The sequence below is a fragment of the Vigna radiata genome, unplaced genomic scaffold, assembly GCF_000741045.1.
Source record: "Vigna radiata var. radiata cultivar VC1973A unplaced genomic scaffold, Vradiata_ver6 scaffold_445, whole genome shotgun sequence".
NCBI lineage: Eukaryota > Viridiplantae > Streptophyta > Magnoliopsida > Fabales > Fabaceae > Vigna > Vigna radiata.
Window position 1 is genome coordinate 31138 of NW_014543598.1, and position 25603 is coordinate 56740.

General features: G+C 32.8%; 1 protein-coding gene across 2 annotated transcripts; it reads left to right on the forward strand.

Annotated features, from left to right (window-relative positions):
- The first annotated feature begins 507 nt into the window (after positions 1-507).
- LOC106754563 (zinc finger MYND domain-containing protein 15-like) lies at positions 508-4408 on the forward strand. Of its 2 annotated transcripts, none has more exons than XM_014636595.2 (11): positions 508-631; positions 729-842; positions 947-1065; positions 1210-1262; positions 1355-1455; positions 1864-1951; positions 2985-3093; positions 3185-3350; positions 3474-3545; positions 3690-3803; positions 4106-4408. In XM_014636595.2, exons 1-11 carry the CDS (start codon positions 530-532, stop codon positions 4196-4198), a joined length of 1131 nt encoding a protein of 376 aa, XP_014492081.1. In that variant the 5' UTR covers positions 508-529; the 3' UTR covers positions 4199-4408. The 2 variants fall into 2 exon arrangements, with proteins under 2 accessions (XP_014492081.1, XP_014492082.1); XM_014636596.2 differs by having other exon boundaries at positions 1219-1262.
- The last annotated feature ends 21195 nt before the right edge of the window (positions 4409-25603 follow it).

Here is a 25603-nt window from a genome sequence, read left to right on the forward strand (position 1 = left end):
ATTAATTCATAAATAATTATTTATCGGGAAATATTTATCTTTCACTTCAAAATAAAATTAAAACTTGTGATATTTTTAATATTTACCGTTTATTTCATATGGATAATGATATTTACACAACATTTTTTTTTTACAATATTTGGATATTGATTATCTGTAATTATGTGATTAGTCCTAAATTACTTCACAATCAATAATAATAATCATAAACATTGATGTGGAACAATTTGGGACCAATCACAGAATAACACGTAATTAATGATCAAATGTTGTCAAAAAAATGTTGTCTAAATATCATTATCTATTTCATATTTTCTTTTAAAACTCATTTTTTCTGTTATATGGTATTTTCAAACTAGAATAAAATATAGCAAGAACAGTTTAAAATGATTTGAAATTGAAAAACACTAGTATGATTAATTCATGTTAATTATTTTATTTGACATCAATAATAATTAGTATTGAAGCAGAGAATAAATTAAATAATTGAGAATTTCTTAAGTTAAAAAAAAAAATTGATTTGAACGGGATGGAGTGCGCAGCGAAAGGGAGCGGAAAACGGTGCGGCGGTGCCGCCACGCGTCTGTGCACTCGCTGCGAAGCCGTCGCTTATTGCTCTCTTTCTCACCAGGTTTGCATCAACTTCTTTTTCTTATGTTTGCCATTAGGTTGTAAACTGCGTCGTAAATTCATACATAGCTTCACTGCTTTCGTATTTGGCCGCTTAGATTGCACACTGGAGTCGTCACAAACACGAGTGTGATAGGTTGCAACAACAGATGAAGAGTGTTGAAGTCCTCAACGATTTTCCCTTCACTTTCTCTCGCGAAGCCACGTTTCAGGTCACCTCTCATGTTATTCCTTCTCAATACCGCGTTTCGGAACAGTAGGATTTCTCATTTATTTTTAAATGTTTGTTTTTTAATCGATGTTGTAGTTTTAATAGGTTTGTGTGAAGCACGAAGGTAGATGTTCATTTTTGAGCAACAGAGGTCTTCATAAAGTGGGAATGTGGATGCATGAATGCAGTTGTGGGGCGTCATCTGCTTCATTTGATTGTTTAGGGTTTCCTCTTGTTTCCTTCATATTCTGAAACTTCTTGAATTAAATTTCAATTTATATCATTGATGAGTTCCTTTTGGAGTTGAAGAATGTTCCAACTTGTGATTATAATTTAGTAACCTTTTCACTTCAGGTTTTGAATTTTAGTTTTTGCAGTTTAAATAATGGTTGGGATCTCCCAAGTGTTTTATGTCCATGTGGTAAGTTTGTTTCTCAAGCTTCCTCTTCTTCCACTTCCCTTTCCTCTTTTTTTAATTAGATTTAGAAATATATGCACTGTATAACTGGTCAGGGCCAAACTCTCTGGGATTAGAGCAATTGCATAGTTGGAGAGACTACTATAAGTGGAGAAGCATCCCACTAGACTCGCCTGTTGCTTTGCTTCTTCATTGGGTACGGTTGTGTAAATTTTTGTCACAATTAGCTTAAGGAAATTCTATACTTTTATACTCGTTTCAATTTTTTGACTAGGAATCTGTTATCTTATTTTGTTTCTAAGCAGTAATGGTGTGCGCAGTTGGTTTTGGCTCTTATTTTGTTTGCAGTCAAAATACAAGGGTGTGGGAGGCTTAATCCTCCCGCTACCTTCTCAGATTCCACCTACAATAAAATGTTTGCTTTCACCTGTAAAATCTGTAGGGGAATGGATCTTTGTCCCATTGCTTACTCTGATAGAAAGAACGGACTACTAAATTTACTGCCTCCAATACTATAAGAATAGACTTGTTACATGTATTTACTCATTACATTTTCTTTTATTTATATGGTTTTTACAGAATTAAAGGGTTGCCTCTTTTTCAGCCACTTACAATATATCATGCTGCTCGTCTTGTTGGAATTACAGCCTTGAATCCTGAAATCAATGAAAAGTTGTACATACATTACCTTGGTATATCATCACCCATAAATTTTCCTAAACATTTTAATTTCAAATTTGGAGTATTTTTCATTAGTTATCTTTTATGCTATATGTTAGGAATGGGACTTGAATTGTGTGATTTTTCTCTAAAATACTATGACCATTATATACATATTTAGTATAATGAATGTATCTAATGGCCAAGGGATATTTATATTCAGTTAAAATTTTAGAAAAGATACCGTAAGAAAGAAAATGATATAATGATGTTTGTTTACTCTCATAGAAGCTCCTCAAAGTAAAAGATTCAACCATGGAGTTTATTGCTCATTTGTAGCTTTTTTACATTTCTTTATTTTATTTCCAAAAACAAGAAAACAAAAAAGGTTTGCTTTGCTATAAGAAAATTTCTCAAATGAGAAAAACTCGGGTTGGATGGGGGTTTTCCGTTGAGAATTTCTGAAATGATTGCACTTTAACTTGATAAATACCCTTAAATACATGTTTAAGTCAAAATCAGCTTACTTTTTTTGCCATATAGACTGTGTAGGTACCACTGATATTTTATTGCTGACTTTGGGTTAAATGCCCTCAGATAGCCACTATAGATTTTCCAAGCTGTCATGTTTTCACTTACATGGGAAATAACCTAGTGTTGTTTGATGAGTTATGACCATATATGCTACTTCTCCTTTATTAGACATAATGCATGCAGTTCTATATTTCTACTAAAGATGTAAAAGCAAATGTAAGCATTCATCTATCAACTAACGAAAAACTTGGGCTTTTATAAGCCTTTTTTCTTTTGTTTTTGTTTACAAGTGAAATGCAGTTTTCAGGTTTCTTTATGGTGTTAAAAGTTTGTTTAAACTTCCTCACACTACTCAAGATTAGTTATGCAACTGTTTTGTACTCATAGTTATCAGTTTTATCTTTTATTGATCATGAATAAAATGTTAAAATTTGAAAGACACAAATGTTTTGTTTAAAANGGCTTGGTTATGTATTTTCTTACTATTGATTTCTCAACGTATAACTTTGGCTTCGTTATTATATACGGAAGGACCTGAGAAAGAGTTGCTACAACTTGTTGTGTTTGGAGAATTACTGGCACTCTTCCCTGGTTTTCATGTTCATATAGAACTTGTTGGACCTGCAATTCCTCCTCAAAGGTNTGATCCATTCTCANAAGTCATTGAATTATCATCTGATACTGATCCTATTTGGTTTAAATATCTGTCCTTGTTGCTTCCCAATGAACAGGGATGGTGAGAAAATTCAAATTTCAAAGTATGCTTGTTGCAATGAAGATGAGTGTGAGTGCAAAATAGCAATTAAAAATACATATCCTGGAACAGAGTCTGGTTCAGCAGTGACATTGCAGCTTTGGCGAGGATTATATCATGACCGATATAGAGATATTGTTAAGGTATGTTGCAACATTTGAAAGGGATCTAGTATGTTATAGTCATTTAAAGTAATCTTGCTTGATTTAATTTNTTGTGCACAATCTCATATCTACAATTTACTGTAACTAATGTTTCACTTACAGGATTCCTTTCCTCACCTAATAATTGCTCCAAATGGTGGCATTGCTGCTTATTCCAGTTGGTTACCATGTATTGTATGTCTCCCACCTTGTGCTTATCCTAGATTTAGGCGTTAGTTTAATTTTTATTTTTAGACTACCTTTGAAAAGGTAGTTAACAGTGTTGGACGTTTACAGCATGTTTTTCTTCATTTTCTTTGTTTATTGCAAAAAATTCAGGAGTTAATTGAAAAGATTGGCGTCCCAGCTGTTTTTACTGATTATTGCGAGGAAGCATGCCATCTTGCAGCAAGTTGTATTAAGACTGTGTCTGACCGTCCTCCTAAATTGCCAGTAAGCTTTGTATTCATATTTTGCTGACTTAGAAAATAATTGTTTTGAAGCTAAATTAAGCATTTAGTCCTAGTTGACATGCATTTAGGTATCTGTTCTTGTTAATGTACCAATTGGTTTTTGTTGTTAATGTGTTTCTAAGGTTTTAGTTTCTATCTGCTTAGCAGGGACCAATGTTGTATTTGTAAAGACCTATAGATAAAAACTGTAGCTCCTTTTATACAAGGATAGGGAAAAGTGGTTATTTTAAACTTGTTTATCGTTGGCATAATCTTTTAATAATTCATTACACTATTATGTAGGTTCAGTTAAATCCTTTCAGGCAGCCCATAGCCGTGGAAGACAGCGTGCTATTATTGCCCTGCTACTCGAATTGCTTTCNTTTTGGGATGTAAAAAGTTAACTCATAATATCTTGATTCTTGAGTCAATATCTGCAACATGTGCTACCCACTACAGTTATTCTAAAATTTCCGCTCCGCATGATATACATCTAGGATTGACAAGGTCTTAGTTAGATGGTAGATTTGATTTGAAGTATAGATACTGAACCACATAATTCTCAATCAAATTATAAAAGTTGAACTATTTCGTGAGATGTTCCAGTAGAAATATTCTTGTTAATGTTTCCACTCATATTCCCAAAATGTAGATCCAACACTAATAGTTCCATGCATTAATATATGAAGGCTTTTGTTTTTTTACAATAATAAAAACACTTTTTCACTCTTTAATATATGAAAATGAGTACAGGTCTTTTTGGTAATTAGTTTTGTGAATTAGTTTTGCCCTAATAATTAATGGTATTTTTGGTAATTAGTAATAAATGGAATTTGTCCTTTTTTACCTTTGCAAAATTTGTAAACTTATATATTTGTATCCATTATTCAACTGGTTGATCATAATTCAAATAATTCCGGTTCATCCAAAGACTATTTACAACATTAATTAATTTATCTGAGCTAATATTAAATCACTTTCCAAGATTTATTTCTAATCTAGGCATACTATTAACTTTTACATTTTAATCATGGTTTCTTTTTCCCTGATTTTAATCACCTTTTCATTTAGATGGTGACAAATGCATAGATGTGAATGGGTCAAATCTAATTCAACCGTATCATCACTTCTTCATGATAGCTTCCAACAACATCAACATGATTAACATCAAAATATAAGCACTAACATTTGTGTGTTGATTAAAAAATAGTGATTATTTGCTATTTTCATCCTATTCTCACTGTTCCAACAAAACTATTTTAATACTATATATTATAAAATATTAAATGATTTGTCCATAGTTCCTTGGTTGCAAATTCAATTTGTGATTAATTTCATATTGTTCTAATTTTATGTCGATTCATCCTCTCATCTGACTATATTGTTTGGAATCTCTCATCTTCCTAAAATTTTGTTACATTCATATTTCAGATTTGTTATCTCATATTTAATTACTAAAGGCATATTTTTTATCCAATTCATGATCAAATAAAAGTAATAAAAAAAATAATTAACAAAAGAAANAAGTTGCAATGGTAATTTGAGTTCCAAACCANTACATTTCAGTTTGATGTAAAAATGGATTGTAGTTATTGTCTTCTATTTTTGTACTCTTGTTTATATATTAAAGTATACTTCTCTGACACGTTTTATGCAAATTAAAGGAGAAAATATGGAGTTTCTTTGTAGTAGAATCGTTCACCCTCTAACCTTCCAATCTTTAGTGAAAGATATTTCCTAACTTACCCATTACACAATAATATCATAAAAAATATAATGTTATAAAAAGATAAGTTGCATAGTTTAAATTATGACAAAAACAATTATATAAATATTTCAAAGACTCTATATTCCAAGTGTGTACATGTGCTTTCGGTATGAAATTATAACAAAATGTTATTTTCATACAATCATATAATTTTGTTTAAAAATAGTTCATCCCGTTTTTAATCATACAAATTTTCCCTTCATAACATTTCTTTTCTAATAGTGAGTACACATCACTATTTGCTACAAATAACCAAATCATTTTATAATTTGTCTAACCAATCTTTACATATAATAATACGTCAATAAAACAATACAAATGTGAATTAAAAAAGTTATTAATCTATATTACTTTTACATGATTGGTCGGACACTCTCATTTTTCAATTATTTTAGTCTTTTAAGTTATTTTAACCTTTAGTTCCTTGATCGTATTTTCATAGGTGTATATGTAAAAAACACTCTGATGCTTAACTAGACACTTTAATACTTAAATAGACACTCTGATATTTAAGTACATATCACTATTTGCTACTAATAACCAAATCATTTTATAATAATAATAGTGAGTACACATTAGTATTTGCTACTAATAACCAAATCATTTCATAATTTGTCTAACCAATCTTTACATATAATAATACTTAATAATACAATACAAAAGTGAATTAAAAAAGTTATTAATCTATGTTATCTTTACATGATTGGTTGGACACTCTTATTTTTTCATTATTTTAGTTTTTTAAGTTATTTTAGCCTTTAGTTCCTTAACCAATTGGTCTTTTGACAGGTGTATATGTAGAAGTCACTTTGATGCTTAAGTAGACATTTTGATGCTTAAATAGACACTCTGATGCTTAAGTACAAATTGTATTAAATGTCATAATGAATATATGTAACTACCTTACTTTCTATTTATGTATACCACTACAAAAAAAAAATGTTAATTAGTTGAGTTTTTTTTTTCTTTTTTTTTAATTTGCAGTGGTTTTTACCCTTCGCACATTACTTTCCGAGGGTTTTCAGACTTTCAAGGTTAAAGTCATTATAAACGATTTGCAGAAGTTTTTTATGAACCTCGACATCAAAGTTATTGGAGAGGTTTTTCTGTAGAGGGTGTTAACCTCTTCTATTAATGACATTATTATTTTGAGGAGGTTTGTAACCTCCTTTATTTATAATTACCATTATACATTCATAGTTTCTTAATTTAATTAAATTTATTTTTCATAATAAGAAATAAATAAAATATATAAAATTGTCAAATAGACAAAAATTTATTAAAATTAATTTTATTGATGATTTAAAACAAAATACATTTATTGATAATTACAGTATAAATATACAAAAATGTACATAATGTTTTAGGAACATAGCAAGATTGATTAAAAAATCTATTATGATCGAAAACAACTTGGCCAATTAGAAACACACGAGTTAATGTTGATGACCTAAACAATGTCACTAGAAAGCTAGAGGTTTAGCTCGTGGCGAATTTTTTCACTTTGCTAAAGTGTAATATAGGGATTTATAAGGGAAGGTTTGAGCTATGAATTTTGGAATGTTCTATTCTTAATTGTTAATTGAAGCTTCGCATTCTTAATTGTCTCATAATTGTTTGAAGCTACACGGTAAACTCTACATGATTTCTCACGTGGTGCCTATATATATATATATATATATATATATATATATATATATATATATATATATATATATATATAAACCATAATTGTTTAGCTCGTGGCTTCTTCTTCTACAAGGTTCAATCTCAAATATAGTCTTAGATCCAATGTTTTCCCACCATTGGAAATGTCTTTATTTGAAATGATATCCCTTACTATATCCAGTTGCAACTCATGGGTGAGTTTTATACTCCTTCCTTATGCTAAAGGTTTAACACTATAAATATATGCTCCATGGTGATGGAATGTCATCCACGAACATATCCTCATCTATATTTGATTACTCACATGGTGCCTATATATATATATATAAAAACCGATTATTAAAAACTCTATGAATCACATCATGCACTCTAACATAATACATAACATGTGGCACATGTGTTTCAAACTTAAAATAGACATTTATGATTCGTACAAGACAGTCTCAGATAGATGCATCAAACAATATTCATCGAGCAATCAATAAGAGCATAAGCTAGGTAAACTTTACATGAATACGAAATAAAAAATTGAAACTTAGCACCATCATGGAATAACTAGGAAAAGTCTTACTAATTAAAATTTATTACAAGATACAACATTATAAATTGCAACAGCTCTTGAATGAAATAGATTCAAAAGAAAAAAAACCATAAATGAGACCACAAATGGCCAAAATAATTGTATAGTGCAACTGCACATGTATATACTTCATAGGAAAAAAATAGAGACAAAATGAAAAGCAAAGATAAAAGGGAAAGACCGAAAGGAAAGAAAGAGAGGATATTGGAATGAATTCAGTTATTAATTGATGAAAGAAATGTACATCATATATATTGCTACAACATGTGGATAAGAATGAAATCAGAAAATAGTACAAGAGAATAACCACTACATAACTCATCATATTCTAGAAGAATGCTAGCTATTTACAGTTATTATTCATATATTTCTGTAATGCAAAAATATGAGGTAGCAGAGTGTTCATTGTGGCCTATTTCTACTACTGCACAATGTTGTTTTTGGGATGGATTGGACTCTTTATCTGTTAACCCCCCACAAGTTGGAGGTAGGAAGATGTTGATTAACTCCAACTTGGATAAGTTTAAGTTGAACAACTTTGGAGGAAGAGCTTTTGTGAAGATGTCTGCTAGCTGGTTCGAGGATGACACAAGAATTAATCGCATCAAGCCAGCTTGTAGTTTCTCACAAACGAGGTGTTCATCAATGTCCAGATGTTTTGTCCACTCATGGAAAATGGGATTTGCTGTAATATGCAGTGTTCTTTGATTGTCACAGTACAAGACAACTTGTTTGGAATAAGGGATTTTTAGATCTTTAAGCAGAAAATTCAACCATTGTAACTCACAAGTGGCTGAAGCAAGGGCTCGATATTCAGCTTCAGATGATGAGTGGGATACAATGTTTTTCTTCTTTGTCTTCCAAGAAATTAAGGAATTTCTAAGAAAGAAACAATACCCTATAACAGACTTTCTTGAATCAACATAGGTTGCCTAATTCATGTCAGTAAAACATAGAACTTGGATAAGAGAATCACGCCTGAACATTAGACCTTTTTCAGGGCTACTTTTGAGATAATGAAGGACCCTCATGGCGGCCTGAAGATGCATCTAAGTAGGATTACCCATGAATTTACTTAGTTGTTGTGTGAGGAAAGTGATATCAGGACGTGTGCTTGTAAGATACAATAAATGACCAACAAGTCTTCAATATACGAAAGTGGATCAACAAGAGGTTTAATGGAATCTTGATGCAAACGAAGGGCATTGTTCATGGGTGTGGAACATGGTTTGGATCTTGTCATATCAGAATCCTTGAGGAGATCTAAACAGTATCTCCATTGACACAAGGAGATTCTTACATCTGAATGAGAAACCTTTATACCCAGGATATATTGCAAAAGACCAAGATCTTTTATATGAAAATGTGAATGTAATATATGCTTAATGTGGACAATCTCATGCACATAATTCCCAGTTAAAACAATGTCATCCACGTATATGATCAGAGCAGTAAAATTAGATGCATAAGATTTAAGGAAAAGGTTATGATAACATGAGCTTGTTTATATCCACAAGATAAGAGTAAGAGAGACAACTTTTCATACCATTTCTTGCTCGCTTGTTTTAGACCGTAGAGAGATTTCTTTAATTTGCAACACTGTGAACTGCGGTGACCCATGACACCGGGAGGAACAACCATGTAGACATCTTAAGAAAGTTCACCGTGTAGTAACACATTACTGACGTCGAGCTATTGAAGATGCCATCTATTGATAGAAGCCAAAGCAAGAACAAGTCGTATGGTTGCCATCTTTACAATGAGAGAGAAAGTTTCAAAATAATCGATACCTTCAATCTATGTGAAACATTTCGCTACATGTTGGGCTTTGTAGCGTTCCAAAGTCCCATCTGGTCGTCGTTTGATTTTGTACACCCACTTGAACCCAATCGCACTACAAGAAAAATGGCAATTACATACGACCAAAATCTGTATATAACCTTCAAAATCCGTATATAAAATGTGGTTATATACGGATTACATACGGTAAAAAATCCGTATATAAAGTGGTTGTAGCTACAGTTATATACGGATATATCCGTATATAAGTTTTGTATGGATCATCCCAAGTCTTATTCAACACTAGGGCCTCTATTGCACTTTTCATAGCCTCTTTCCAGCAAGGTTGCTTTATGAGTTCCTGATAATTAGTAGGTTCTTGTTCAGAAGACAATGACATGAGGTAGTGACAATGAGAAAGAGACACAGAGGTGTAGCTAAGAACAGATTCCAATGGATGTAAACATTTTATGGATGATTGTGTTGGCGTAAAATTGCAGACATAATAAACAAGGTGAGGTAGAGTGTTATGTGGGTGAGTTGAGCGACGAAGAAGGGGCGTTGTTTGGTCCGATTCGTTGTGCTGCGACATGGTTGCGTTGCGGAAGGATGAACCAAATGGAAAGGAGAAGGGCAAATTGGGCTCGAGCTTGGACGAATTGTGGGACTCGGTCATGAGAGGGGAATTTGGGGCTGAAACACTTTTTGTAGAGGAATGTGGGCTGCACAATGTTGGTTTTGACTCTTGGGTGATAATGGGTGAGTAGGAATCAGTGTCTGATGAAGACCAAGTTGGGCTAGGATAAGACAAGGATGGATTGGGTGGATTGGGGCTGGGACGAGACAAGGATGGATTGGGCTCTTTATCTAGAGCAAGATGAAATCATTTCATGAAAAAACACATTTCTAGAAATAAAAATTACTTTTATATCCAAATCCAAAATAACATAACCTTTTGTGCCATTTTAAAAACCTAAGAACACACCACGTCTAGAACGCGGGTCAAATTTTTTACGATGTGTGTATGGATGGATAACATAAACAACCAAAAATTTTAATCATGGAAAAATCTGGTTGTTGTTTGTGTAATGACTCATAAGGAGTTTTATTTTGAATTACAAGAGAAGGAACATGATTAATGAGATAGACAACATGTTTGATGGCATAGGACCAAAAATGAATTGACACATGTGATTCAAAAATGAGTGCTCTGGCAACATTGAGAATGTGTTGGTGTTTTCTTTCAACTCTTGCATTTTGTTGTGGAGTGGCAACACAACTTGTTTGATGCAAAATTCCTTTTGATGAAAAAAATCCTTTAAGAAAAATTCTGGACCATTGTCTAATCTAATACAATTAACCTTTGTTTCAAAATTGATTTTCAACGAGAGCAATAAAATTTTGAACATTCGAATGAACTTTCGCTTTTGATTTTAGTAAAACAACCCAAGTGTATCTACTATAATCATCAACAATAGTTAGAAAATATTTGTGATCATGAATGAAAGCTTTGGAAAAGGATCCCCAAATGTCCATGTTAATTAAATCAAATATTTGGAACAACACCACCCACATATAACACAATCTATAATAAGAAATAACATAAAACATCATACACAACATAATTTTAAGAGAAAGAGTCTCTTTAACAACTCTTTTTTGATAATCCATATGTAACAATTTATGATTGGTTCGTTTCAAATATTATTTAAAATAAATTCAAACAAACCAATTGAATTGTAACACATATTCTGTTATCAAAAAATTATTAAAAAAAAATTATTAAAATATCATTATCCAATTCTAAATTATTCCCTTTGTCTTCGCTTCCAAAGAATTGCTCTCACTTTGTTGGATACTGCTTCTCTCTTAACGTCTCCCGGTTTCTCACTAAATAAAAGAACCTAATGAAACAAATAAAATAATAATAAACGCAAAAAATAAAAGAAACAACCTACCTAAACTTCTTTCTCTTTTCTAAAATAACTAATATAATATAAAACAACCATACATATAATAATCTATGCATTTTTTTTTCAGTCAAAAGGTCAAAGAGATAAAAAAATAAAACATGCAAAGAAAGTTACTTTAAAGGGAAATTCATTCCCTGACGCATTAAATGCATATCAAACCAAAATAATAATTAAAGAGAAAATTTCTCTTTCCTTTTCCATAAAATAGCAAATACATAATTTCTAAAATCAAAGGGCTGACCCACCTCCGAAAGCTTTGCACAAGATAAAAGAAACAAAATTCACGTAAGTACTGAAATTATAATGCAACAATTAAAATATAAACCTTATTTAATCCATTTTACAAATTAAAATAAAATAATTATTAATTAACTTTCATACACTCTATCACCCAATAAATATCATAAATAAATATTTAATATTAAAAATTAAAAAAAAAGAATTTTTTTATTTTGTTGGTCTTACAAAACATATACATGCATTAACAATAAAAGAAGGTTTAAACATTTTTTATCCCTAAGTTATAAGCAGCACATGTTTCAGTTTAGTCTCTGTTCTTAAAAATGTAAACCTTTGATTCCTAAGTTATAAAAGATGTATCAAATGAGTCATTTTTTGACTTGAAATACTGTTTTTGGTTGTTTATTAAGAACTGTTATATCTTTAGATTGCTCTGATTTGTTTCTTAATAATAACAGTACTTTAGAAACAAATCAGAGCAATCTAAAGATATAGCAATTGTTAATAAACAACCAAAAACAGTATTTCAAAGTCAAGAAAGGACTCATTTGATACATTTTTTATAACTTAGGAATCAAAGATTTACATTTTTAAGAGCAGAGACTAAATTGAACATCATCTCATAACTAACTTAGGGACAAAAAGAGATTTAAACCATAAAAGAACCATGAGATCACTACGAGAGATTATAATATAAGTAATGGCTAAATTGGTTCAATATAATTGGTTGTTAAATTGATTTCTATATATTTGATTATTAAACTAGTGGGTAGCTAACATTTTCTACCAATCTTTTAGCTATTTATGACTGATCTAAATTAAACATATAAATATATATATTATTAATATATCTTTTTTTTATTATTAATTTCGTTTAAATTCTATTATAGGATACCTTAGTTCGCATTTTTATATAAAAAGTTTGTTTGATACAAACTTAAGTGGGATAAATAAAAAAGATATGTTATATGGAGATATTTTTTATTTTATTTTATCCATATTATATATATATATATATATATATATATATATATATATATATATATTATAAAATGTAAATAATATAAAATATTTACAATATCTCAATTTTTTATTTCTTAATTCTAAAATAATAATTAATTTCTAAAATTAAAAGATATTTTAAAAAAGAGAATTCATACTTAAAAACTAATTTAAATAAAGATATTAAGTGAATGTGAGTGAGTTGAAAGATTCCTTTTATTTTTCTTGGGATGAGTTAAATCGAGCTAAGGGTATCATCTTATGCACTTTTTTGTCACATTTTACAAAATGATCAATAGACAATCATAATTGAATAAATTTAAAATAGTTGTTAAATAATTTTATATGATTTCTTTTTTGAAAATAAAGCCAAAGAATTATTAATTTGAGAATTTTTACTTTTCAAAATTATTGACATGAGAATTGAGATATTTTAAAAATTATGTGGTTAATAACGTTTTTTACAACTCTACCACAGTAGAAATTCAACAAATGTAATTCAATGTAAAAATTCAAAATGTAGTTTAATTTTTGACATTTTACATCGGATGAATTATAAACTATATAAATGAAAGTTACACAGAATTCTCTCGCATAATGTTTAAAATGAAAACCCTTAGGTGAAAATAAGAAAAAAAATAATTTTTAAAGTTAAACACAATTACTAAATATGTTAATTGATTATATTGATGAGACAATCGATTAAGGATATTTCATTTTAATTTCATATATATTAATGTTATCATTGATTATATAATATGTGGTTTATTTTTAATATTAATTTAGTTTATGTACGGTAGTATATTTTAGACGGTCGGCTATGCTGAACGGTCACACTTCCTAACAATTTGGGCTCTTTATCAAATTGGATCAAATTTTATTGGGCTCAAGGTCCAACGCATCACAAACGTGAATGATATCCAAACAGAGATATCATCAAATAATATCCAAAAATCAAATAATATCCAAACAGAGATATCATCAAATAATATCCAAACAGAGATATCATCAAATATATCCAAACAGAGATATGTCACGTAAATTTGTTTATATCTTATTCTGTTTATATCTACTAATCTTATATCAATCCAGAGCTTATAAATAAAGGGCTAAGGACCCCAAACAAGGTACGCTAACATTCAGCATACTCTTTACTCCCATCATAATCATACAGCAACCCTGTTGTCAACTCTCTCGTACTAAGAATCACTTTAATAAGAACTGAGGTTCTTCTGCAATACACGCCTAACTTGAGCGTCGGAGGCAACCCTGTTGTCAACTCTCTCGTACTGAGAATCACTTTAATAAGAACTGAGGTTCTTCTGCAATACACGCCTAACTTCAGCGTCGGAGTACCAGGTATCACCGGACGGTCAAGGTTAAAGCAAAGCGAGCAGTCAAAATCCAAGAAAAGCCAGAAAGCGGGAAAGCCACGTCAGTCAGGTCAGTCTCTCGGTCCCTAAAATTATCACTGAAACAGTTTACATTGTTATATATATATATATATATATATATATATATATATATATATATATATATATATATATAATTGGGGACAAAGCTTCACAGTAAATGGATCAACATTACAAGAGGTGGGTAAAATATTATACTGAAACGGCTGTCACTGACGCAAAACGTATCTGGGACATGGAAGAACGTCACTTAACTTCTTTTGACAGTGAATTCTTCTCTAGAATTCTCATAGACAGATTGAAACGGGCTCAAGAATATTTGGATAAATTGATTAATGATGAAGATGATAATATGGCGGACACAGACAGTGATTCAGATTCACATGAAGATTATGAGAGGAGACTAGATTAAAGCTATCTGAACTAACAAGTATAGGAGTAAAGGAAAGCTATAATTTGACAATACAAGGAAAGTATAAGGAGGCTAGGAGTCAAAATTTGAAAGCAATCAAACCTATGACAGAATACAACCGCATATATCAAAATCCACCGTCTCCATCTCCTCCATCATCACTTAAGATTTGGTTTGTGATCTCAAACGGAATTTCTTTTTCTTTTTTCTTTTTTTTTTCTTTTCTGATCCCAAGCTAAGTAAGGTATTAACAAAATCTCGCGTGATTTTGGTCAATCTTGGGAGTCTGTAAACGACGTCACACAGTGATTGGTGGGATTTGGTAAGTCATGAAAGAATTTAAGATGTGAGTTTATGTTTTTTTTTGTGGGGTTGCAATAAATTATAGAGTATTTATGGGTTGTAGAGTATCTATACTAATCTTCATGGAATTGATATCATGCACGTCCAACCTCGTGTGAGTTTTTTTATTTTATTTTGATTTTGATTTTGATTTTTGTTTGTGTCCACGTTTTGTGGTAAAAGCTTGCTGTATAAAATGAAGAAGATATGTCTGCTCATGTTGGAAAATAATTCATTAAGAAAGTGTGAAATTACGTTGGGATTTGAATTGATTTTGTTTTTTTTCTTTGAACTTTGATTTTAAGCTTATGTNCATGGAGGTGATATTTTCGAGAGATTTCTTTCTTTATGGAGAATAATTGACGAATATTGGTCAAAGACTGAAAACAATGCCAGCACAAAATTAAAATCAACACATTATTTTATGCATGTCAATAATTCATTTCATTTTATTAATAATGTAAGTACTTGAGTATCTCTAATTCATAATCATAACATGTAAAGATCGATTACTTGTACGGCTGAAGGACTTGGAATGATTTTAATTTTCATAAAGTTGAAAAAATACCAAAGTTTGAGATAACGCAAATTCCGACCTTTCTAAAATATTAATTTAAATAATCCCAAGTTGCATTTAGTGCATGGAAATAAAATCATTTTAGGTTTATGTTTAGACAAATAATTAACTGTGTCCTATTTTTTTTTAATTAAAGGAGGGGTTATTATATCAATATAGTTGGTATTTACTCTTGATGTATTTTGTAAAAAAATTTACAATTCCTCGAAAGTCTCTAGTTTTAAATATCTAAAGTGTTCAACTTTTTTTTTTCTTAGTAATTATTATTCGTAATATATTATTAAATTTATAATTAATGAGAACATAAATAAAATACTTTAGTGGTAGTTATAATATAATTTATTTTGTTTGTGAACCTTATCAAGATGGGTTTAGGCTTGGTTTTAGACCCATTAACCCATTTACGTTTGTTTGAGTAAGTGTTTGATCATGTTTTGATAACAAGTTTCGGTACGTCTAATTTTGATAGATCAACAAGTAGTTGGCTAAGCCACCTAGTGGTAGTCACATACCATGGAAGCTGAACATGTTTAGGTACAGACACTTAAGACATATTCAATTGTAATTCACGCTACATCTTTTTAGGACGAGACCAATACTGATGTGGCAAAGGAGTACTCGACCATATATAGTATGTGTTAACTCAAAAAATATGATAAATAATTGAGCCAATCTCTCTAAGATGTTAAAACTAATTCTTCCTAAGAGTTTTCTCATAAGTTTAATGGAGAGGTAGGTGAGAGTGAAAAGAAAATACATTTATTTCCTTTTCTTATAAGTTATTATTTTAGAACTTTATCCAGGACTCCAATGCTTTTGATCAATAGTTCTGGTCAAGTCTTAATTTTGGTCTTAACAAATCAGCCAGACAAAATAACTGATAGTTTTCCTACACAGAAGAATAAATGTTACAATTATATTTTGATAGGAACCTAGAAATAGTTAGGCCCAAACTCACAATATCTAAGGTGTATGTTAGACAAAGAAAGAAGGGCAAAGTAGGGGATCAAAATGGCAAGAGAGAGAATGAGAAGAATTTCATGTAACAAACTGCTGAGTTGGCACATTAGGAGAGGAGAAATTCTATTATGTGGGTATAAGGAGTGGAAGGAGAGTGGGGGAAGGGGGGCTGAAATTGGCTGGGAATTGGGAGAGACTAGACACTCTCTAATTGTCTAGGAATACTTTATTTCTTGCTTACAGATTTGTATTTCTCTTCTTGGGATATGCACTCTGTTTTCCTTTAATAATAAAAGTGAATATTCAGCGTTAATGTGCTTTCTTATTTCTGGTATCTATCAATTGGTATTCAGAGCCCACGATTCTTGGGGTTTGGATGGTTACTACAAGAACAGCAATGGAGTCACGGATTGAAAATCTAGAGAAAAGTATGCTTGAATGGAAGCATGAGAGTCAAATCCAAATGGACGAAATCAAGCAACTGTTGAAGGAAAAAAATCGAGGAGATATGAGGGGTCGATCACGACAACGACGTTCTCCGAAACGACGCACGGAGGGAGAGAGTCAGGGTAGTCGAGCTATTTTATCACGAGAGTATGAACCCTATTCTAGAACTCGGGATTCGTTGAGGGAGAGTCGACCACCGAAAGGGGATTACAGAGGGCGAAAATTGGAGATTCCAATATTTGCTGGTGATGATGCTTATGGATGGATTAACAGAGTTGAACGCTACTTCAAGGTGAACGATATGGATGACTATGAAAAGATGGGGGCGGTGTTAGTAGCATTAGAGGACCGGGCATTAAATTGGTACCATTGGTGGGAAGAACAAACACCTTTACCAAGTTGGGTCCAGTTCAAGGAGGCAGTGATTCGAAGGTTTCAACCGAAATTAGTGCAAAATCCTTTTGGGCCATTGTTGAGCATTAAACAAACTGGGACAATAATGGAGTATAGGGAAAAATTTGAGATGATTTCAGCACCTATGAAGAACGCAGATCGGGTGATGTTAAAAGGAGTTTTTCTAAACGGGCTCCACGTAGAATTGCAAGCCGAACTGAAGCTGTACAACATAGACTCATTATCTGAACTCATGGATCGGGCCCTATTATTGGAAGAGAAGAATTGGGCTTTGAAGAAAAAGGTGTTAGGCTCCAGCGAGAAAGTAAGCATGGGTGAGAAGGAGATTTCTCCAATGGTGACTAAGATGGCTAGATCCTATACTGCAGCAGTAGATACTATGAAGAATAAATTGTATGTTAAGAAGCCCAATTATGGAAGTGCGGGTCCAGTTGAGTCCAAACCACAAAATGGGCCTAACGGAGACAAACAAATCACTATGGGTAGGATGCTTTCACAAGCTGAGTTGCAAGAACGGAGCAAAAAGGGGTTATGTTTTAAATGTGGGGAGAAATGGGGACCTGAACATGAATGCAAGCTGAAACATTATCAGTTGGTTTTGATGGAAGAATGGGGGGAGGAAGAATCGGAGGATGGGGATGAGGAAGAGGAAGAAAAAACAGAGTTGAAGCACAAGACACTTCAATTGTCTTTAAAAAGTAAGGTGGGGCTGACCTCTCACAAATCTTTTAAGACTTGGGGGACTATTGGCCAAAGACGAGTGCTGATATTGGTGGATTGTGGAGCAACCAACAACTTTCTTTCTAGAAAATTAGTAGCTGAGTTGGATCTGCCAGTGGAGAATACCCCTATTTATACTGTGGAGGTGGGAACGGGTGAGAAGGTGAAGGGTAGAGGACTGTGTAAAGGAGCTGAACTTGAGATGCAGGGAGTCAAAATTAAACAAGATTTTTTTCTGTTTAATTTGGGTGGAACTGAGGTGGTATTAGGGATGGACTGGTTGGCAGACCTTGGTGACATTGAAGCTAATTTTGAAACATGATCATAAAATGGGGAGATGAATGAGGCAAGAAGGTGTTAAAGGGAGATCCTTCCCTAAGCAAGGCCCAAGTATCCTGGAAGAGCATGATTAAAGCATTACATGATGAAGGAGTAGGTTACTATATTGCATATCAGCAGCTAGAAGATACAGAGGAAAATCAACAACTGTTATCTGATGAGATCAAGGCTGTCCTAGAGGAGTATAAGGACATTTTTCAGGACCCACAAGGGCTTCCGCCAAGAAGAGAGCATGATCATGCAATCAATCTCAAAGAAGGTGTTCAAATACCAAATATCAGACCTTACAGGTACCCCTATTATCAGAAGAATGAGATTGAAAAGATAGTAGGTGAGATGTTGGATGCAAGGATTATTAAGACTAGTAATAACCCTTACTCTAGTCCGGTTATTCTTGTAAGAAAAAAAGATGGTGGGTGGAGATTCTGTGTGGATTATAGAGCACTTAATAAGTTGACAGTACCTGATAAATTTCCCATTCCTGTAATTGATGAATTATTGGATGAAGTAGGATCAATTATACTATTTTCCAAACTGGACTTAAAATCTGGTAACCACCAAATTCGAATGAGGGAAGAAGACATTCCGAAGACAGCTTTTAGGACACATGAGGGACACTACGAATTCTTGGTCATGCCATTCGGGTTAACTAATGCCCCTTCTACTTTTCAAGCTCTCATGAACAAGGTCTTAAAACCATATTTAAGGAAGTTTGTGTTGGTATTCTTCGATGACATTCTAATTTATAGTCCGGATGAGGGAAGCCATCAACAACACCTTAAATGGGTGCTTCAATTGTTGCGGGAAAATAATTTATTTGGAAATTTCAAGAAATGTAATTTTGGGCAGCGACAGTTGAGATATTTGGGACACTTGATTTCGGGAAAAGGAGTTTCTACAGACCCAGACAAGGTTAATGAAATGGTAAAGTGGCCGGTTCCGAAGGATCTAAAAGGGTTGAGAGGATTCTTGGGGCTCACGGGATATTATAAGCGATTTGTTAAAAATTATGGCAAGATTGCGTGGCCACTCACACAGTTGCTCAAGAAGGACAATTTCAAGTGGGGAAATGATGCTCAACAAGCTTTCGAACAACTCAAGGTTGCAATGACCACTTTACTTGTCTTAGCTATTCCAGATTTTTAGAAAGCTTTTGTAATAGAGACAGATGCCTTTGGCAAGGGAGTAGGAGCTGTGCTTATGCAGGAAGGCAGACCCATAGCTTACATGAGTCAATCATTGTCTGATAGAGCTCAACAAAAGTCTGCCTATGAGAGAGAATTAATGGCTATAGTGTTGGCTGTTCAGAAATGGAGGCATTACTTGATGAGTAGCCATTTTGTGGTGCACACGGATTAGAAAAGTCTGAGATTTTTGGCTGAACAGAGGATTATGGGGGAGGAGCAGCAGAAATGGATCTCAAAATTAATGGGTTTTGACTTTGAGATAAGGTACAAACCTGGTTGTGAAAATAGGGCAACAAATGCCCTTTCTAGGAAGCTACAATATTCAGCACTTTCCACTGTACAATTTAATGAATCGACGGGTTGGAAGATGAAATTCAAGCTAATACTAGATTAAGGGGGATCATCCAGGACTTATTGAAACAACAGGATTCACATCCGGGGTTTCAATTAATAAAAGGAAGATTGTATTATAAAGGACGAATGGTAATACCAAAGAATTCCTCTAAACTTCCTTTAATACTCAAGGAATTTCATGATTCAGCATTGGGTGGGCATTCTGGATTTTTCAGAACATACAAGAGAATTTTTGGATTATTATTTTGGGAAGGGATGAAGAAAGAAATATTGAGTTGTGCAGTTTGCCAACAAAATAAGTATCAAACCTTGAACCCAGGCGGGTTGTTACAACATTTGCCAATACCTACTCACACTTGGTCTGATATTTCGATGGATTTTATAGGAGGATTGCCTAAAACCCAAGGGGTTGATACCATTTTAGTGGTCGTGGACAGGTTAACCAAGTATGCACATTTTATAGCTATTTCTCATCCTTACACGGCTAAGGACATTGCTGAAATTTTCATCAAAGATATCGTCAAGCTACATGGGTTCCCCTCTTCCATTGTGTCTGACCGGGATAGAGTTTTTATCAGTCATTTTTGGACGGAACTATTTAAAATGGCTGGCACCAAGCTGAAATTCAGTTCCACCTATCACCCTCAAACGAACGGGCAAACTGAAGTGGTGAATCACTATTTGGAGACCTACCTTCGGTGTCTCACTGGGGCTAAGCTTAAACAATGGCCTAAGTGGCTCAGCTGGGCAGAGTTTTGGTACAACACTAACTACAACTCATCTACTAAAATGACTCCCTTTAAGGCTTTATATGGGAGAGAACCTCCAGTATTAATTAGAGGAGATATGATACAGTCTTCTGTGGAGGAGGTTAATAGGTTGGTGACTGATAGGAATCATATGTTCGATGAGTTAAAAGAGCATCTAGTCCTGGCCCAAAACAGAATGTGCAAGCAAGCCAACAAGCACCGACGGGAGGTGGAATTTCAAGTTGGAGATGTAGTGTATTTGAAGATACAACCTTATAAATTAAAGAGCTTGGCTAAAAAGGTCAATCAAAAGTTAAGTTCGAGATATTATAGGCCTTACGAAATTATGGAGAAGTTTAGTCCTGCTGCCTATAAACTGCAACTACCTGCAGGAAGTAAAGTGCATCCAGTTTTCCATGTTTCTGCACTTAAGAAATCCATCGCTGCAATAGTCACCAGCCAACCATTACCTTTATTTTTAGCAGATGATTGGGAATTAAAGGTTCAACCAACAGAAGCACTTGCTGTTAGAAGAAATCAACAAGGGGATCTCGAAATTCTTATTAGGTGGAAAGGTTTACCAGATTTTGAAAATTCATGGGAAGCTTTATCTACAACCAAGGAGCATTTTCCTGATTTCCACCTTGAGGACAAGGTGCATCTTGTGGAGGGGAGTGTTGATAGGAACCCGGAAATAGTTAGGCCCAAACCCATAATATCTAAGGTGTATGTTAGACAAAGAAAGAAGGGCAAAGTAGGGGATCAAAATGGCAAGAGAGAGAATGAGAAGAATTTCATGTAACAAACTGCTGAGCTGGCACATTAGGAGAGGAGAAATTCTGTTATGTGGGTATAAGGAATGGAAGGAGAGTGGGGGAAGGGGGGCTGGAATTGGCTGGGAATTGGGAGAGACTAGACACTCTCTAATTGTCTAGGAATACTTTTTTTCTTGCTTACAGATCTGTATTTCTCTTCCTGGGATATGCACTCTGTTTTCCTTTAATAATAAAAGTGAATATTCAGCGTTAGTGTGCTTTCTTATTTCTGGTATCTATCATATTTGCATCAAATCAATAGATTAAATGTTTCAAAGAATTTCAGTTTATTTGTCCATATGAATTTGAACCAAAGAAGTACAAAAGGAATTGACACTAAAAAAAACTACCAGCCCTTATCACATTCTTTAGAAATGAGAGACAACATGAGCATAAGGATCTTATTTTTTTTTTGGGGTCATGATCAATAAGATTAAGGGGTCATGATCTCAATGTAATTGATTATCAGTTCAGCAACTACTGATGACAATTCAGTTCAATGCTACTATAAAAAGATGTGTATATTTTTAACTTGAAAACCTATAAGATCACACCATAGCAAGCATAACATTTACANTGGTAATCCATCTCAAATAACATCCAACATTTCAAATAAAACCTTTTACTTTGAACAATATCTAATTTTCTTCTTCTTCATTACATCCATTGTTTAGCACACTCCCTTGATCAGATATCTACAATATAACATAATAGTAAGTTGATAATATATCTAATAAAAGAAATCATACAAATAAATTTAACAATTATTACTGATGATCGTTGAAATACTGCAAATTGTGAAGACAATGAGTCTTGATGATTTTGCAACAAAAATGTCATCATTGCCTTCATTTCACTGACTTGTGATTTCAACGAAAATACCTATAATACAAAAATTTAATTAAAAAGTGAGAAATATGATATACCAAACATGTTAATCTTAAAAGGAACAAACCAAGTAAATATTTATTAAATATTCATTAACCTGAGATTGTAATTGAACATTAGCAGAAGTTAGTGAAGATACCTATAACAGAAAAATTTATTTAAAAAGTGAGAAATATGATATCTAACATGTTAATCTTAAAAGGAACAAACCAAGTAAACATTTATTGAATATTCATTAACCTAAGATTGTAATTCAGCATTAGAAGGAGTAGATGAAGATGATCTACTATGAGAACGAGCATGGACTCCAATGACTTTAGATGGACAAGGACCCAAACCTAGACAGCAAATACGTCCACAATGCTCTTGGCTTCCTAAAATACGAGCCAATGAATCTGAACTTGATATTTCTTTTGATTGAGACGGTGCTTGTAGATTCATATTTCCTAAAATATGTGTTTAANTGTTTACTTGCTCTGAATGATTGAAGTTAGATTCTCTTTGTCCCATGGCAATCATTTTCTAATCTGACACTGTATTGCATAATTTAATGTATGGTATATGTTATTCTTTAGGTGTTTATATTTCTAGGACCAACTGACCAAGAAAGTCCTGAATTCAAATAAATTCTCACATTCTGAAACATTTCGTTTGTTATCTCATATACATTGCCACAGTCGATGATTCAATTTACAAGAGGCACTTAATAGCCATAAGTGAGGGAACAACCATTGAGGGTGTCCGTTGTGTATCTGATGCCGTGGAGTTACTTCCACGTCAGGCAGATATGCAAAAGAGCTTGTATTCGCATTGTGGTAATTATCTTTTAGTCTACCACATCAGTTACATAGTGTCTTAATCTCACTCTATTTGTAAAAAGTTAATGAAGTTGCCTTTTTTATGCAAATTAATATGTTTGATATATAAGTGGTGCAGATCCTATGAGGAAATGGATAGCTCAACTCCTTTCTGGGAAAAAGTTATTGCCATCATATGAGGACATGATCAAATCAATTAACGAGTTTTATCATTCAAAAGAGGTTGTTGTTATTCCTAAACGTCACACCCATGAAATTGGAGACTTTGAGGTCAACTTCACTCAACTTCAAGATCCTTCTTTCTAAAACCTAATTAATTTACTTAAAAAATACATGTAATTCTGTAAGGACCAGGAAAAATAATAAGCCATTGGGCCTAAGTGGAGGCAGTCCAGCCCATGAGATTAAAGGCACATGGCCTTAGGAAGGGGTTTTCTAAAAGTCAGATTTTCATTTGCTACTTTTCCTTTCTCTCTCTAGAAACATAAGGAATCCCAAATACTTTGTCTTCTCTCTAACCTAGCTCTACCTTCTCTCTAAAATATCTCTTCACTGAACCGTTTAATCTCTAGTTTGAAGGTGCCTAAGTGTTCGTGGTGTCAAGGGCTATACTTTGAACCGATTAGTTTCTCCGTTTCGTACCGATCCTGTGAACATGTCGCAGTACTAGGGGTACTGTTAGGGCGTCTTCAATCAACTTAATATTGATTTTTCCAAGTAAGGGGAGCTATACTTTTCTTTAAATTTATTACTTGAATTTGATTTGAAAATGTATGCATATTGTATTTTGTACTGTTGTACTCTTTTGGACTTTATTTTGGATGGTTTTGTGAGAAAGATTGGGTCTCTTGAATGATGTGAGCTAGGAAAAAAAAAAGTAGGTGCTGCAATGTGGATATATGTGTAAGGAGAACTAGTTATTTTGGTTGTTTCTGCTCTAGAATATATATATATATATATATGCATGTTAATTTATAAATTGATGCACTGTTGGGACTGGAATCGTGTGGTGTGACTTCAAATGAAAATAGGAAAGGAAAGAATGGGTAGTGAGTGAAACAGTGGGGTTGATGGGTTGGGTTTCATAATGAAAGTGAACAAAATGGTAACAGTGGGATTATTTGGGTTTTAGGTTCATATGTTACGTAAGTGTGAGTGAGGAGAGAAATAAGAAAAAAGAGTAGAATTGAGTTGTAGTGTGGTTTAGAGAAACAAGGAGGAGTGCATACAGAGATGGGGTGTTGTTTACGTTCTAGAAGGGGAGTTTATTTAATTGTAATTGTATATGAGAAATGGGTTGTAGAGGTTTAAGGGTAGATTAAAAACAAATAGAGTTAGTGGTGTTATAGAAGAGTCAAGTATGTAAGGTGAGGTTTTGGGTGGATGTCCTTTTTATTGGTGTGGACCGATTGGAAGGAAAAGAGAATGAGGATTGAAGTGGGGAGAGATTTTGGAACGTGAGGATTGCATGTCTGGTAGGAGAAGTACAGCTTATGCAAAGGAGTAAAGAAAGTGAATTTAATTTAGAAAGATGAAAGAAGAAAGAGATGAAGAGATAGGTAGGGTCTGCTACGTGAGAATTGAAGTGAAAAAAAAAAAAAAAAGATAAGAGAAAGAGTGGGAGGTACTGGGAGTTAAAAAGGAAAAAAAAGAGAGAATATAAAATAAAGAATAATAAATTGTAGAATTAGTGTGGGTCATAGTAGTATTTAATGAAGGAGAGGAGAGAGAAATGTGTGAGAAATATAGTTTCAGGGAGGGGCATTGTGTTTTTTTAGAGTTTGAAAGCTATTTTATTTTATTTAAAAGAGGATTGTAGAAGAGGGGTGGATCCACGTCAATTAGAAAATGAATAATAAGTTGGTAATGGTTGATTGTTATTTTATTTGTTAAATAAATAAGTTGTAGTTTAAGTATAATAGGACCATATTTTATGAGTAAGCTTTACTGTACTACATGTTGGTTTATATGTTGTGATTGAAATATATTTATGTATTTAGTATTATATTATAATATATAAATATTAGAATGGTTTTATTTAATATTTATATTATTGATATATTAAATATTAGAATTATTAATTTTAGTGTGTGATTAAATTTTTAGTTGTTATAAAATTAAACTGTATAATAACAAATAAGCTTGTTGTTTTGTTAGTAGGTACGAATAAGTTAAAAGATGACACAAGAGATTTTCATAATTTAACCTAAGGAATTATTATGTATGTGTTGATTGTGGCATAAAGTATGTGGTTACAAAGTGATGAAAGTACGATCCAAATGGTAAACTAAGTTCCATCTGTGTAGAAGTAAACTAAGTTCCATCTGCGTAGAATCTCTCGGTGAGATTCTTAGTGT